Genomic DNA, 14,847 nt, shown 5'->3' with positions numbered 1-14,847 from the left:
TCTAGACAACACAGCTCCACTGCTGCAATGAGAACTGTATGCTGCTTGTACACTAATGTGACTGACACTGAGAAGAGCAACCTAAGTGAATAGGATGCAGTTTCTTTGTTTATACTTCCTTTATTGTTTTTTCAGGATTTTCAGGCATGTGTACAATTAGGCATGTTGAATATTGTTATAAAATATTTTTGCACTATGTACTGCATGATACAATAGTTCCAAACCTATTTTCTCAGTCCCTAGAATGTTTGTCATTCTAGGAGTGTAAATAGAGTGAATTTGTGATTCTGGATGCCCGGTCACAAGAAGAAGTATTTAGCAACTGCTATTGTGTATCACGACCTATCTGATTTTAGTATCAGTATGCCTTTTCTTCATCAGCATGCAACATGACATAAATATGTGCTTTGAGATATACATAGCTGTAATTATAGCTGAATTCAGAAACCTGTTACAGCATAAATAAAAAAACTGTGTTAATTATTTGTTACTTTATTGCAGTGATGAAATTCAGAAAGAAATCACGTTTTCTTGAGTTCTTTGTTCAAGTTTTGCACAAAATCCTGAATGAAGAGAAGTTTCAATGCGTTGTGGAATGGGCAGGCAATGTGCAAGTTTACTTGAAAAGGTAGATCTCTATTATAGAAGTAGTGAAAAACTACTACTTGGGTTCACCAGTGTCACAGTTACAGCAGAAACTGTCAATTGTACCTGGTAGAAGACCCATCTGGAGCTATTTCCATGGCTCCTAGTCTGCAGAAGTTCCATGAACACAGAGGATTGTATAGCTACAGAAAATATTGTATTGTCACTTTGTTATACATGGAGATTTCTCCCTTGGCTGTGTCTGTTCAAAACTCCTGTCTACCATCAGCAATTTCCAGGATTTTCCTTTTCACAGACACCACTTGGCAATATGGCCATTTGCCATATTATTCTGAGGCAGTGGGATAACTTAGAAAAGTATGTTGGGTTAAATCAAAAACAAACTGATCAGGGCCTACTGTGGTGTCTAAAAAAAATTCTATACTGAAAAGATAAGTAGAACCAAATTGTAGACACTTAGCTAAAAGGATCCCAAAGAAATTTAACTATAACTTTGTTAAAAATGCACACCGGTATTTCTAAAATCTGAAAGGCAAATAATCAATGAAAAGGAGATATATTATAGGGAACAGGAATTGCTGTTACAAAAGACAAAAAAAATTCGACATGAAGAAGTTCTTTGCAGAATTCCATAGTAGAATTTGGGTGTCGTGGTTTAACCCCAGCCAGCAACTAAGCACCACGCAGCCACTCCCTCACTCCCCCCACTCCCAGTGGATTGGGGGGGAGAATCAGGAAAAAGGTAAAACTCGTGGGTTGAGATAAGAATGGTTTAATAACTAAAGTAAAATATAATACTAACAATAATAATAATGAAATATAATAATAATAATTGTAATGAAAAGGAATATAACAAAAAAAAGAAAAGACTAAAACTCAAGGAAAAAAAACAGTGATGCACATTTGCTCACCACGTGCTGACTGATGCCCAAGCAGTGATCCACCCCTCCTGGCCAGCTCCCCCCAGTTTATATACTGAGCATGACCTTCTATGGTATGGAATATCCCTTTGGCTAGTTCGGGTCAGCTGTCCTGGCCATGCTCCCTCCCAGCTTCTTGCACACCTGCTTGCTGGCAGAGCATGGGAAACTGAAAAATCCTTAACTTAGGATAAGCACTACTTAGCAACAACTAAAACGTCGACATGTCATCAACAGTATCCTCACACTAAATCCAAAACACAGCACTGTGCCAGCTACTAAGAAGAAAATTAACTCTATCCCAGCTGAAACCAGGACATTGGGTAATGAAGCAAACTGTTTTGTTTTACTAGGAGTTAGGAAGGTGAGATAGTTGTTACCTATAAATTCAGATTTCTATAATAAACCTTGAAAGTGAGCACTTCCTGTTTTCTGAAGGGGAAGAAGGAAAGAAAACCTGCTGAATTTAAAACTCCCAATGAAATAGGAATTGCATGTGTTCTACCTGTTCCCAAAGATAACCCTTTAACTATGAAAGGAGTTTAACATGATGATGGTGATGATGGTGATGATGATTTTAACATTATTTGTTTGTCAGGAGGAATGACCACCTTCTCTGTATCAATGGAATTTCAACACAAGAAACAAGTTCTCCCACTCTGCCAGAAGGCACAGATAGATACACTACAGGAGTTGCGGAGTTTCAGAAGGTGAGTTTTATTTTTAAGGAGTCATGTATGTCTTTACTGGGCAGCAATACCATAAGCACAAAAATAAATTTTTAAAAGCTGTCTCATAAAAACCTCAGCTAGAGACATGCATAATAATTACTAAAATTTGGGATATAAACTCTAGTCCTTAGCTCACCTCTGCACTCCTAAAACCAGGAAGAAAAGTTGTCATGGGATTTATCTGAAAGACCAACAATTGTGAGGAATTTGAGATGAGTCAGAGTAATGCATTCCAAAATCAATGAAAACTTGCCTTTCATCAGCTCCCTTTAAAAAACCCCAGTATGTTAATAGGAAATGCCTCAGGTATCATCACATTAAGAAAAGGAGATCAGTTTAGGCCTTTTTGTACAATATGTTGTACTTACACTTTTTCATGAGTAGTTGTTCATGATTAACTCCGTGTGCAGAAATTCTAATTGCACAATAAAGGGTTTTTTTTCAGAATTCTTTTAAAATACATTTTTGCTTTTATTGGAAGGTAGGAATAATCTTAATGGATTTGTATTGTTTTGGAGGAAGAGTTTTCTCCCTCGTAACCCTCTAGTAATGCTGGAATACTGCTAGCATCTGAGATAGATTAGGGAAAGGGTTTTCTGTCTCAGTTTTTGCGTTGCAAAGTTTTACTATTTATAATAATAGGAAAAGAACTATAATTATTTTTGAGATGAAAAACACTGGTATATGAAAGAAAATATTTGGAGACCTGGCTGGCTTCTTAGTGTCAGGCATTTGACATATACCTTCCAGAAAAATTGTAGAGCTTTCTGGAATATTAAATATTTCTTTTGCTGTCTTATTTTGACAAACAGTTCCAGAATTTATTTTCTGTTCTGTTCTGTTCCGTTCCTGCATAAGCCAACCTGCTGTATACCTCAAGTAATTGATAATGTAGGTATAAATAAGTATTTGAAGTATATTTAAGATTTTCATGGAAGATTTTTTTAAAGAGTATGGAGACCTCACCTTTAAAGAAACCAGAGGTATCAACTTTGAGGAAACCAAGAAAAGAAGCCTTGAGTCCAATTCGAAAAAGACAGACTCTTAGACAGTATTTCGTGAAACATCCAAACGTAATGAAATCTCCAGAAGCACAAAGGTAAATGCACATAAGTTGTCAGGTTCATATACAGAACCAAAATATTTTGACTGAAATTTAGTTAACAATTAAATGTGTATTTTAAAACTTTTTTCTATCAAAGGGATGAATTTGTGCACAGTCCACTCACTTTTCTGTTTTAGTTTGGTATAAAATTGGCTTCCACTCAAGAGAACAAAATCTCTCATTTCTGTTTCAGAGAATAACTGTTGAAGGTTTTGAAGTCTTTGTATTAATAATCAAAGACTGTATTTCAGTTGTGTTAGCTTGAGCATGTTGATTCATCATGGTGGAAAAGCTATGTTAATCTGTGTACTATAATGCTTTTCAAACTGTGTTGGGGAGCCTACCTGTTAGAAATCTAATAAAGAATATTTATTTGTTCCTGATGTTCAGGTAGTTTCAGAGTGATTTTTGTCATCCTTTTGCTAGTCTCTTTGGACTATCTGTTCTGTAGCTTTTGGAAAACTGTTTCTTGATAGAAACAAATGAAAATTCATTCACCTCTTCTTTTGGCAGATAATCGTATATATTTGGTTAACTCGCTAATAACAGTACCTTCTGACCTAAAAGAATTTGTCTTATTCATTACCTGGTGCTTTGGTCACTTATGCTTCCAGCAATTAGCAAGTAGGAAACTAGAAATATCTGAATATAAGCATTCACATAACTGATTCTGGAGGTGTTTTAAATAAAGAACCTCGAAAAAGTCTTCCATACACTGTCTTCTAAATATTTACCTAAACCGTCCATTTTAACTCCTCAACAGAAAAAACCCACCTTACTTAACATGATTTTCATGGCTTTCAGTGGAAGAGGGGATGTTTAACTTCTTACTTTTTCAGCTACTCTTTCATATCTTACATAATAATATTGCTGTATAATATGATCAACATTGTATATGGTATACTGTTCTGCCCACATTTTAAAGGTGGAAAACAGGCAGAAAAATAATTTAGATTGATAAAGGGATCAGTTTACAGTTTATAAAAAAGAAAAAATGAGACTTGATTTGACTACAGCATTGTATGTGTTCCAGGTAATAGAGAATTGTTTGATCTGGCAGAGAAACATAAAAAAAATCTATGGCTGGAAATTAAAGCCAGGCATCCAAATTCGAAATAAAATGTTTTCTTCACATTGAGGATGATTAGCTACCAAAACACAGCAATAAAAAGAATGATCCAAATTTATAGTATAATAGTAGACCCTCCATCTCCTGAACAGACTGTGTGAAACACATTGTATTTGCTATAATAATCTGTTTGGATGATTCAGGTACAAATAACTTCAAACACAGAGCTAAATTTTTTGTAAGTACTAAGACAAATATCTTATGGAAGTTGGTAAAATATAAGATAGGATTTAGTGTGTGTTAAGTGCACTTAAAGAGGGAAAGCACAATTGCTTTTCTTGACTGCAGCAAAAATCCTTTTGCTAGAAATATGGCATATGCTTCTGAGTTAATACAAGGCTGTGGATATGCAATGGGATACTTCTGTGTATCTTTACCATGATTTTTGTTTCTAGAGCTTCAAGAAAACACAGTTTCAGTTTTTGCTACTTCATATATTTTGGTTTAGGAAATGCAAGGAAGAGTTGCAAAAAGTAGCTCGTCACACCTTAGTGGTACTGCTGAAACCAATTGTGAGTAATTACTTAAACCGAAAGAAGTTTCATCAAATGTGTCTTGAAGAGATGCCCTGGAGGTCTCAGATGAATATCTATCTGGCAGTTACACACTACAACTTATTTAAAAAGAAACTGGAAGAGCAATATAACATTGGAATTTGTGGTTCACAGCATCTGGACAGGTATATCTTATCAGTGATTGCTATTAATATAGATTATTGTGTTACTGCCATTAATGCAAACAGATCTGAATTACAATATCATCAGTCAGTTTGTCATATGAACAGTTCAGCTTCCAAATGCAAATTGATTTACTATGTAACAAGTTTTGCTTTCCATCATATGGCCAGTGACATGCACATTTTTGGTTGCTCACTTGACTGGTCAGATGAAAGTTTTGAAATATACTATACTGTGCTATTTTTTGGTTCCTTATAACTTTTGGCTATCATTCATTATTTCTGATTCCTAAAGCTGCTGGAAAGTAACCAAAACTCACTTTTGAGAAACTGAATTTTGTGTGTATATCAAAATTCTTTTTAATATATCTGGGGTTTTTTTGTGCTTTCTTCTTTTTCTCCCATTCCACAGTTACAATATTTTGGATCCTGAAATATTCTCATTAAATAATTCTGGCACTGTAGTGGTGAGAGAAGACGTAGAGAATAACATGAGAACACCAACTCCTCCTCTCCTTAAAAAGTCAGGAATGACCAAAAACCAAACTTGTAAGAACTTTTAATGGGTGTACAACTAGAATCAGTTTCAACTTTTTCTTTCTCTCAATTTCTGTCTTGACCTCCATCATTAGTTCTCCACATCACCTTTGGAAAAACACTCATGACAATTTAAAGAGAAGATGTTTCTGGATTTCAAAAGTGTCCTCTGTATTTTCTCTTTTTGGCATACCTAGTATAAAAGAAGTCATAGTCAATAATGGGGCATTTATAATAACTCTGACCATTGTTTATTGTATTGATAAATATGTTACTTTCTATCAAGTGGTTATGCTTTATCCTATGCTTCAGTAACAAGTTTATAAATTCTAATAAATCAGTGATACTAGCTTTTGGTTTGCAGAAGCCATGCTACCTAGACTTATTAAATTCATAATATTCCAGATTATTCTAAATGCAATGATAATTTTTATCAGTTTCTGTGGTTGTTAATTGATCTGTAGTTTCCTTTAGATTTCCTAACAGTTCAGTAATTTCCTGGGTCATTCTGTAAGTCATTCTTAAAATTATAGACTGAAGTTTATTATCGTTCAAATTTTAAGTAGAATAATTTAGGTTTCCTTCTCTACTGCTTGCTCCCCAATGTTTTCCTGTGGCAGAGGCTACCTCAGGATCAATTTTTTATCTTCTACCACTTCTGCTTCAATTCTCTGTCTTTCACATTTGACTGTTCTATTATCCCAGCTATTTTCAATAACATCCTTTGAGGTTTCAACAGGAGCCAAAAGGCTCCTGTTTGTAGGTAATTGTGAAATACAGGACTTTGGTTACCTCAGATGTTGGTGATGATAACATACAAGTCAACGCAAAGTAGTCTACCTAGCCACCATAAGTTCAAGAAAAAATCACAAGCGTGGTCTTTTCAATAGCGCTTCAGGGAACACATTCTTGCCACAGCTGTAGAGAGCAAAATTCTCGTATCATTCCACGTAGGACTTCCTTAGGTAGGAATCAACCATCCTCTTGGCCTTTTCCAAGGAGGTGTGACAAAAACTAGCAGTTGAATTCACTGATTCTCTTTGCAACAGCTTACTTTTAGTTATACTCTTTTGTCTTGATGCTTACAAGTCACCGAGAACTGAGTCACTGAAAGTTGCTGAAAACTAATGAAAATCCTGTTTACTACCTCCTAGCCTTTGCAGCAATTCTGAATGAAAGAATTTCATGAGGTGTGTAGTTTGCCATAGAGTTCAAATACTGTTGAGCTTGAAATTAGCTTCTGCCTGAAACCTATAGCTCAGATATTACTGTATCCCACTACCATGAACCTTTCTGTTTCCCCTTGGAGGATATTTGATATTGAAAAAAATAATGAATTAATTCTACACATATCACAGAATTTGTCAGAAATCATCCTTTCTTCCTAACTTCTCCTTTTAAGAGGCCTCAGTTTCAGAAAGGTTCTTTGGACCTTGCCACACAGTGATTTCTTCCTAAAACTTAACTTCTATGAGGGCTGTGTTTTGGCTTTGAGGCTGAAAACTATTTGGTACACATTATTATTTTGCTCAAACTTTTTTTTATCCCTGCTTCTCCCAATGCTTAAGTAAAAGCATCTTATATTTTAAATATCATAACCTTATAAATATGATAACCTTAACATTGGCATTTCCTAACATTTCAGTATTTAGCTGCCACAGGAAAATCCTAGCTGGCTGATAATATTTTCTTTTTTATTTTTTTGAGAACTTCAACTAATTTTTAACCAGTGAACTTTTTGTCTTCAGGTACAGATAAATCTTCTGAGGATAGCATTAAACTGAGCAGAACAGATACTCCTCGAACTCAAACAACAAATGATACAGACATATCCATCTCTCATTCCCCCAAAGAATACAACCAGTTTCTGTCAAATACGATTTTATTGGAGCATTTTACAAAAATCTTTTTGCATTTAAGAAGAGCAGTGGTAAGATACTCTTTCTTATTAAACATTATTATTAAGCATTGCATTACAATACTTACTACTTTCTACATTAAAAAACCCCACACTTCAGAAACTTCAACGGGAAAAAGCAATGATTTCTCATCTTCTGCAAGATGTCCAAGTACAGTGTATGAAATGTCAGACATATCACCTGTCATAATGTATATGTCTATCAAACGTATAATAATTTATATAAATGTTTTATTTTTCATTTAGTCTTCATAACTTTCCTTCTCATATTTGTTAAATCTTTCTGAAAATACTTGCAGACTTACCTTTACCTTTACAGGTCTTAGTGAATGCCTCGGTAGTATAAACAGAAGGACCAGTGATTGAAAGGAAATGCAGACTGACTACTCTTCCCATAAACCCTTCTAAAACCAAGTAAAAACACATGTATAGGTGGTGTGAATTAATTTTTATTTCTTAGTCTCACACCAAAAGCAAGAATTAAATTCAATTATAAATTAGTGCTTCTATGAAAATTTCCAAATTAAGGTTCTATAATGCTTTATATAAATTGAAATATTGAATGATCTGTTATTAAGGATGATCCATAGACTAATTTTGAAAGATTACTTATACCTAAGCTTTGCAATAAAAGAATGAAGCTTTTAATTTCTGTATTTCTGAAGTATAATTACATTTTGAATGATATGCATAGGTTCTTGCTCACCGTGGTGGCCACTGGACGTTGCTTCAAAATGCTTGTCGAGAACTTTGGAACTACACTCAAGAATTACAATTGATTGCTAATCATTCCCATTCCCATATGGATGCATTTCCCATTACCAGGGGTTTTCTTAGGAACACCATCTGGTTGCCATTTTATTTGGCATCAGACATGATCATTGATATGATAACTGAACTACAAGCAAGCAGGTCTCTCAAGGTAAAAATTATTTTTATTAAGACAATATACTCTTTATTATCACATCTTCAGTAGAGATAGTTTTCCTGCATTATATTCTGATATCTCCAAGTTATTCTCTGTAACAAGTTTTTAGAGGATTACAGTATTTTCTAATCTTTATAATGTGATTTGTCCTAAAAACAAGTTTGAAAGTAACAGGTAGAATAATGTTTCTTCACTGTAGATTGTGGATCCTGAAGGAGACTTCTGCATTCCCAGTTGTTTAGGAGGTATTATGGATGAGAATGGTGGTTCTAATCTCCATCCACAGTCTCCCCTGGATGATGTGAATGTGGTTGACTTGAAATGGATATGTAATCTGATTCTTAAAACAATAGAATTGTTATATCAAATGAAGAAGTGGGAAGCACTGGTACACATAGCTGTACAATTTAACATATTTACACAGTAAGTTACACCAACTCCAATAAAAACTAAAAAACAACATTATACAGTTAAATATACCATTATTTTGCTTAATTACTATAATTTGCTTTTTTTCAGTGAGAGATACACAGAACAAGTGAGTCCGCTGCTGGTGTATGCTCAGAGGCAGTTGCTGGAAAGAATACAGCAATTCAGTGGCCCAGCCAGCCATGAATCTCATTTCATAAAATATCTGTCTGATAATGCACATAAGGTGAACCACAGATTTCTTTTGTGGGCACTGACTCTTAATGTGAACTAAATATGGAGAAGGACTTTCACTGATTAGATTAATATGGTTTTTCATAATGGTCACAAATAGTAAATTATAATAAATTAATGAACATAATTGATTGAAGTGCATGAAAAGGCTTATATGACATGATTCCAGCAGCAGCAGAGGTCTGGACTTGATGACCCGGAGAACATTTCTTCCATGCATAATGTACCCATTCCATATTATGAGCCTAAATCTAATTTCATGTTAGTTCTTGATGCTCTTTTAACCTGAAAACATTTATTTGGATACTGCACAATCTTTGTGATTAATTAAGTACAAAGAGATTGCTTTGTTTCTGCATTGGAACACTGCTCCTAAAGACCAAAATTAATGAAATTGAGTTAACCCAAACACTGACAATAACAATAAAAAACTTGAAAAACTTGATCACAACAAAAAAACCTTAAGCTGCTCAGCAAGTTCCTCTCATTAAAAGACATGGCTCTATATATTCAGTAAACTGACATTGCCACTTGGAAATTTTTCATGGAATTAGCTATTAAAAGTTAGGATTTTCCTTTTTTTTAACCTAAGGTTTATTTCTAAGAAGTTTTGCTAAAGTCAATTGCATGGTTGATATTTTTAATATGTTTCTATTACTAATGTAAACACAGGACTTGAAGGAGAGGGGGGAAAGTGGGGTTTGGAATTCCAAATGTGTTTGTTCTGAACGTGAACATGGGGTTCAGGAGCCACTGCCTTGCCTAGAGACAGCACACTGCTGCCCAGGGCTTGCAGGAACTCAGAAGGCACTCCTGGCTTGCAAAGGGTAGCTGAGGTGCTCTGTCTTGACTCTCTGTAAGGCTGTTTCCTGCTGACTTCTTTCAGGCCCTGCCATTCAGAACATAGTCCTTTGCCTAAAAAAAGGGCAGTGTGGCAAACCACCACATACCGCTGTAATCTGAGCAATGTGGAAAAGTAAACATAGTTTTGAAAGACAACTTACAGAATAAAGACTAATGTTCATTAGTAGTAATAAGGATTGTTCAAAAAAGACATCATCAAGTTAGAAATTTGAAGGGCATGGCTACATTTCACAGTGCAGTGCCATTCAAAGAGTCTAGAACTAGCTCTGAATTGGTTCTTTTGCTTCTGAAGTGATGTAGCTACATTAGCAAAATAAAATATCTGTGCTGGATTAGCCCGTTATAGAAGTCTGGAAGTTTGCTCCTCTGACAGGGTTAGACTGCTTCTGTCATTTCCTTAGAGCTATTTTGTATATCCCTATGCAGCATTTCATTGTGCTTTACGGGCAGTGTGCTCTTTAGGCATACTTACACTGACAGGTTCTTTGCAAGCATGCATTTATCCATGCAAAGAAAGGTGGAGTATTTGCTGAACATCAACAAGTTCCTCATGATTATGGCAAATACCAAATAATATACAAGTTTAATTCATTAACATCTAAACACTTACACGTTATATCCAATATTTAGGTGTTGTGAATGTTTCACCTCTTACTAACAAGGGTATTAGTTATGAGTCATTGGTGTCTTTGTAAATTAGTCCTCTTTTATTTTGTCATATGACTGAGTATTTAGATACTTTAAGCACAAAACAATGATTTTTCTGAATATTATTCAATCATCATGAAACAAAACTTGCTTTTTAGATGAGTTGCAGAAACTACATAGCACAGAAATTACAGCTGCCTGTTGCCCGTTCTCCTAGTGAACAGATTTTTCCTGGATGCTCTTTCTATCCGGAGATGAAAAATGATTATACAGGTCAGAGCACATTTCAGTATCATGAGTTCTCTTTTCTCCCAAACCCTTTCCTTTTTTTCATATTGGATTTTTTTTTGTTTTCCTCCTTATCATAGGTCTTCCACTGCTCCTATAAGCTTTCTTTTAATATGAACTCAGTTTTGTTTTCAAATTATTATTCTTGATATTTTGGATGTATAGTAATGTTGTCAAGACCTTTCCAAATATATTTAGACTGTATCTGAAAGTAGAGAAAATCAGTTGTCATCCAGATGCCAGATGACCTACAGTATGTTGAGTGAGCTTGGTGGTTTTGGTCCAGTTTTCCGTCAGTATTGTTGGATATCCAGCAATATACCCAGAAGTTAATGTGAGCCTGCACTGTTATCGATAGAATCAATAGAAAAACTGAAGTGAACTATAAGGTGACAAAACACCTCTTTTACCCGCAGTTGTTGTTCTTTTCAGTCAGGATTAAAATGTTACAGTCATTAATGGAAGTTTGTAAAGCATAGTTCCTCATATCACAGATATGTCAACGCATTGCACACAAGGCTTTGTGTTGAATTCAGCTGAGGAAAGTCATTAAACAATAAATAATGCTGTATGTAAGAAGAGTAGATAATATTATGCATTCAGTGGAGCCAACTCACAGGTTTGGTACATAGAAACTATGGTAATTGTAGTAAGTAGGATCAGCAGTTGTAGTAAAAAGTTTGTTTCCAGACTTCAGACACCAGAATTCAGAGTAAAGAGCTGAGCTGAGGCATGCCTAGGGCAGATGGAATTCAAGGAATATAGATGTCACATGACAACTAAAATGTAACACTGAAAAAGATATAAATTCTCAGAAGTGTTCCTAGTGGTTAATAATTTTGCTTTAATTCATAGTCCAACAGGAAACAAAGGTGACAATTACATTAATATATTTTAGTTTTGAAGTTGTGGAATTGTTCAAATATATGTTTTGCAGGGTGATCTACTAAAAATATATATTTATGTAATGCAAAATTGTTCTCCATAATTATTAATTCCTTTTAGATTGCAGTCAAGTGAAAGCCCTAGTTTATGTACCTCTTGATGTGAATGATACACTGAAATGTTTTAGAGAAACTTTACAAAAATCTAAATATCACAGCAGAGCACTGAGACACAGCAGAAAACTACTTTCATTATTTCTTGCTCACACACAAGGTGAGTTATTTATTGAAGTGCTTCTCACTTAATAAAGTGTATATGCAGTTAAAATAGTAAAGAGTGAAAGGAATAGATTTTTTTAAATTCAAGTTTTAGTTGTCATTGACGTTTAGAAAAAACATAGAATATAAAGTTATGTATGAAGTTCTGTAAGCACAAGCTCTAAGCCTGATTTCCTATGATTTGTGTCTCATGGTTGGATGATAAATTTTTTTTCATGCAGCTGTGTCACTTGTCTGTCCGCAGCCGAACCTCTGTCAGAGGACTGACTGGCAGATCTTCCCAAGTTTGTTTTCTCTAACAGAGCACATATTTTCATTTGGTTGCACTGACCAATGAGTTATGTCTAATCAGTTTAATTAGGAGACACACAGACAGAATCATAGCATAGGAAACCAGATAAAAATAGGGTACACAGGAATTGTATATTTGTTTGAGTAATGTGGTGTGGAAATATTTGTGGTGCTGGAAATAGTATAATACTTTTCCAAACTGATCATATAAATCACTTTTCTGGTCTAGAAAATGCTGGAAGAGCAATCAGCAGTCACATCTCTTCAAATAGAAGGCTGGAATTTAATGTGGGAGCTGAACTGATATTTCTACCAACACCATGTGACCTTTCTCAAGAAAAATTTAATTTCTCCAGTAGGGTTGAGAGTAAACCAATACCACAGTCACAGCTTTCAGTAATTATCTCTTCGTATGAACAAACAATTGGTAATTTTTTTTCATGAATTTCTGTGTAATATTACATTAGATCTAATATTAGATCTAAGATGTAATATCATTCTACCTATCTGTGTTCATATATGTTTATTCCAGTGTTATTTTCCTCTGTCAGACAGCTATGACTGTCTGAAAGCTGGTTTCCAGAAATACACAACCTTCTTTCTGTTGATTCAGAAAATCTGCATTAGATCCTAAACAAGCCACTAGTTGGTTCATAACCTCTACAGTTATCTCATCTTATGAAAAAGCATTACTTCAGTGGTGTTATACTGATTAATCCCAAATTAAATATCTGCTGTAATCTTTAGCAGTTTCATTTTAATTCCATGATAGTTTTTTTTCTAGCAAACAGACCTTTTGGATTCTGTGCATTTAAATATGAGACCTAGTTGCTTGGCTTCCGTCTTACATTCTAGTATGGCTTTACTCATACAGTTACAGCTCAGCACTACTACCTGTTTTTGCTGTATGACAAAATAGGTGAAGTGTACCAGGTCAACAGATGCCGTAAGTGGTTTTATTTGAAGTAAGGGATCCAGAAATGAGCCAGGGACAAGTTCTACTCTGCTGTATGCAGGCAGTGTTGTTTAGCAGGGCCAATGGCCTGCTTCCCAGTTTACCTCTTGAAGAGGAAGAAATTTGAGAGGTCTGAAAAAGCAAAAATACAAAAGCTTAGGTAAACAGGTCCATAAATACATCCTACTCTTGTTTTTAAAGTTAGTAGAAATAAGAAATTGTACATCTGAAGGTAAAATATACAAGCCTAATAAATCTTTCAAAAAATATTCGTGCATTGAATTACATGTGAATGCATGTCTACTTCTTATGCAAAATTTGTTCAAGATGCAGTAACTGATTTAATGATGGGACAATATTTTTTTCTAATTGATTAAAAAATAAATAACAGGAATCCTTGAAATAAACAACCAGGGAGACCTCAAGGTTCAGGCTCTACATGAACTCGGAAATCTGCACTTTTACGCTGGAAACAAAAGGTACATAGTTATTCGATTAAAAAAGAGCATTGTTTCATTTTATTTAATTGGCCTTCATATACCCTTCAACTGTCTTGTAAGTTCTTGTGCTGTCCTCAAGTCCATATAACTTCTTTCATCTAACTCACTATTAGCTATATTTTGAGAGGCTTTTTTCCTAGAAATTGTTTATTTTTCTTAGCTAGCTAATTGCAATTAAGCAAATTAATTAAGCATCTCTGTGTTTTTAAGAAGTAATATCTATTGCTTGACAATTTAATTTTAGTATAAGTCCCAATAAATCTGTTGACCAGGAGTAGTATCTTTTTGTATTGTAGAAACTGTATTTCAGTTTTTGACCTAATCAGAATTAGTTATAACTCAGGCAATAAAGGTAAAATGAAGCGAGTCTTATCTTCCACTTTGGAAAATGTCAGCAATATGATGAGAACGTTTTTTATGTGTTACAGAGCTGCTTTTAAATATTGGTGTCAAGCCCTTGATGAAACACTCAACATTGCTGATGCTCTTAACAACTGGCAAGAGTTAGGTTTTCCAAAAAATGCTACAGACTGCTTTGCAGTTGGAAGATCAACTGATATTAGTCAGAAATTTCTTTCTCGGGCTGGAGTTTGGGGATGTTTACATGCAGCAGTCTTAGTGGCTAAGATAGCTCAGTAAGTATTTTATCTATATATGTATTTCTTTCATATTTTAAACAAATTGCTCATCCAGGACAATAGGCAACTTGAAATTAATTTAAAAAAACCACTAACGAGTTGCTATAAAAAAGACTCCTCAAAAGCAGAGGAATTTTTCCTTTCAGGAAGAAAGTTGCTTTTTTGGAGAATATTGTTTGTTCCCTTTTCTTGAGTGCTCATCTTTGATCATAATTGCAGCTGTATATTATATGGAGAGATCATTGAAATAAAACAAAATGATAAGAAGTCATTAAGCGCGAGGATTT

At 34.6% G+C, this 14,847-nt stretch overlaps 1 protein-coding gene across 1 annotated transcript in view; it reads left to right on the top strand.

Moving 5' to 3' along the window:
• CFAP54 (cilia and flagella associated protein 54) overlaps positions 1-14,847 on the top strand; it is a 117,000-nt gene that overhangs the window by 58,027 nt on the left and 44,126 nt on the right. The window contains 14 exon segments of the mRNA XM_050909989.1: positions 502-628; positions 2,125-2,236; positions 3,208-3,356; positions 4,940-5,170; positions 5,580-5,716; positions 7,453-7,634; positions 8,317-8,544; positions 8,750-8,973; positions 9,070-9,205; positions 10,884-10,998; positions 12,019-12,171; positions 12,697-12,894; positions 13,814-13,901; positions 14,351-14,557. Coding sequence (XP_050765946.1) covers positions 502-628; positions 2,125-2,236; positions 3,208-3,356; positions 4,940-5,170; positions 5,580-5,716; positions 7,453-7,634; positions 8,317-8,544; positions 8,750-8,973; positions 9,070-9,205; positions 10,884-10,998; positions 12,019-12,171; positions 12,697-12,894; positions 13,814-13,901; positions 14,351-14,557 — 2,287 coding nt within the window.

This window comes from Gymnogyps californianus, chromosome 1 (assembly GCF_018139145.2).
Source record: "Gymnogyps californianus isolate 813 chromosome 1, ASM1813914v2, whole genome shotgun sequence".
In the NCBI taxonomy this organism is placed as follows: Eukaryota; Metazoa; Chordata; class Aves; order Accipitriformes; family Cathartidae; genus Gymnogyps; species Gymnogyps californianus.
This window is presented reverse-complemented; position numbering and strand designations above follow the sequence as displayed.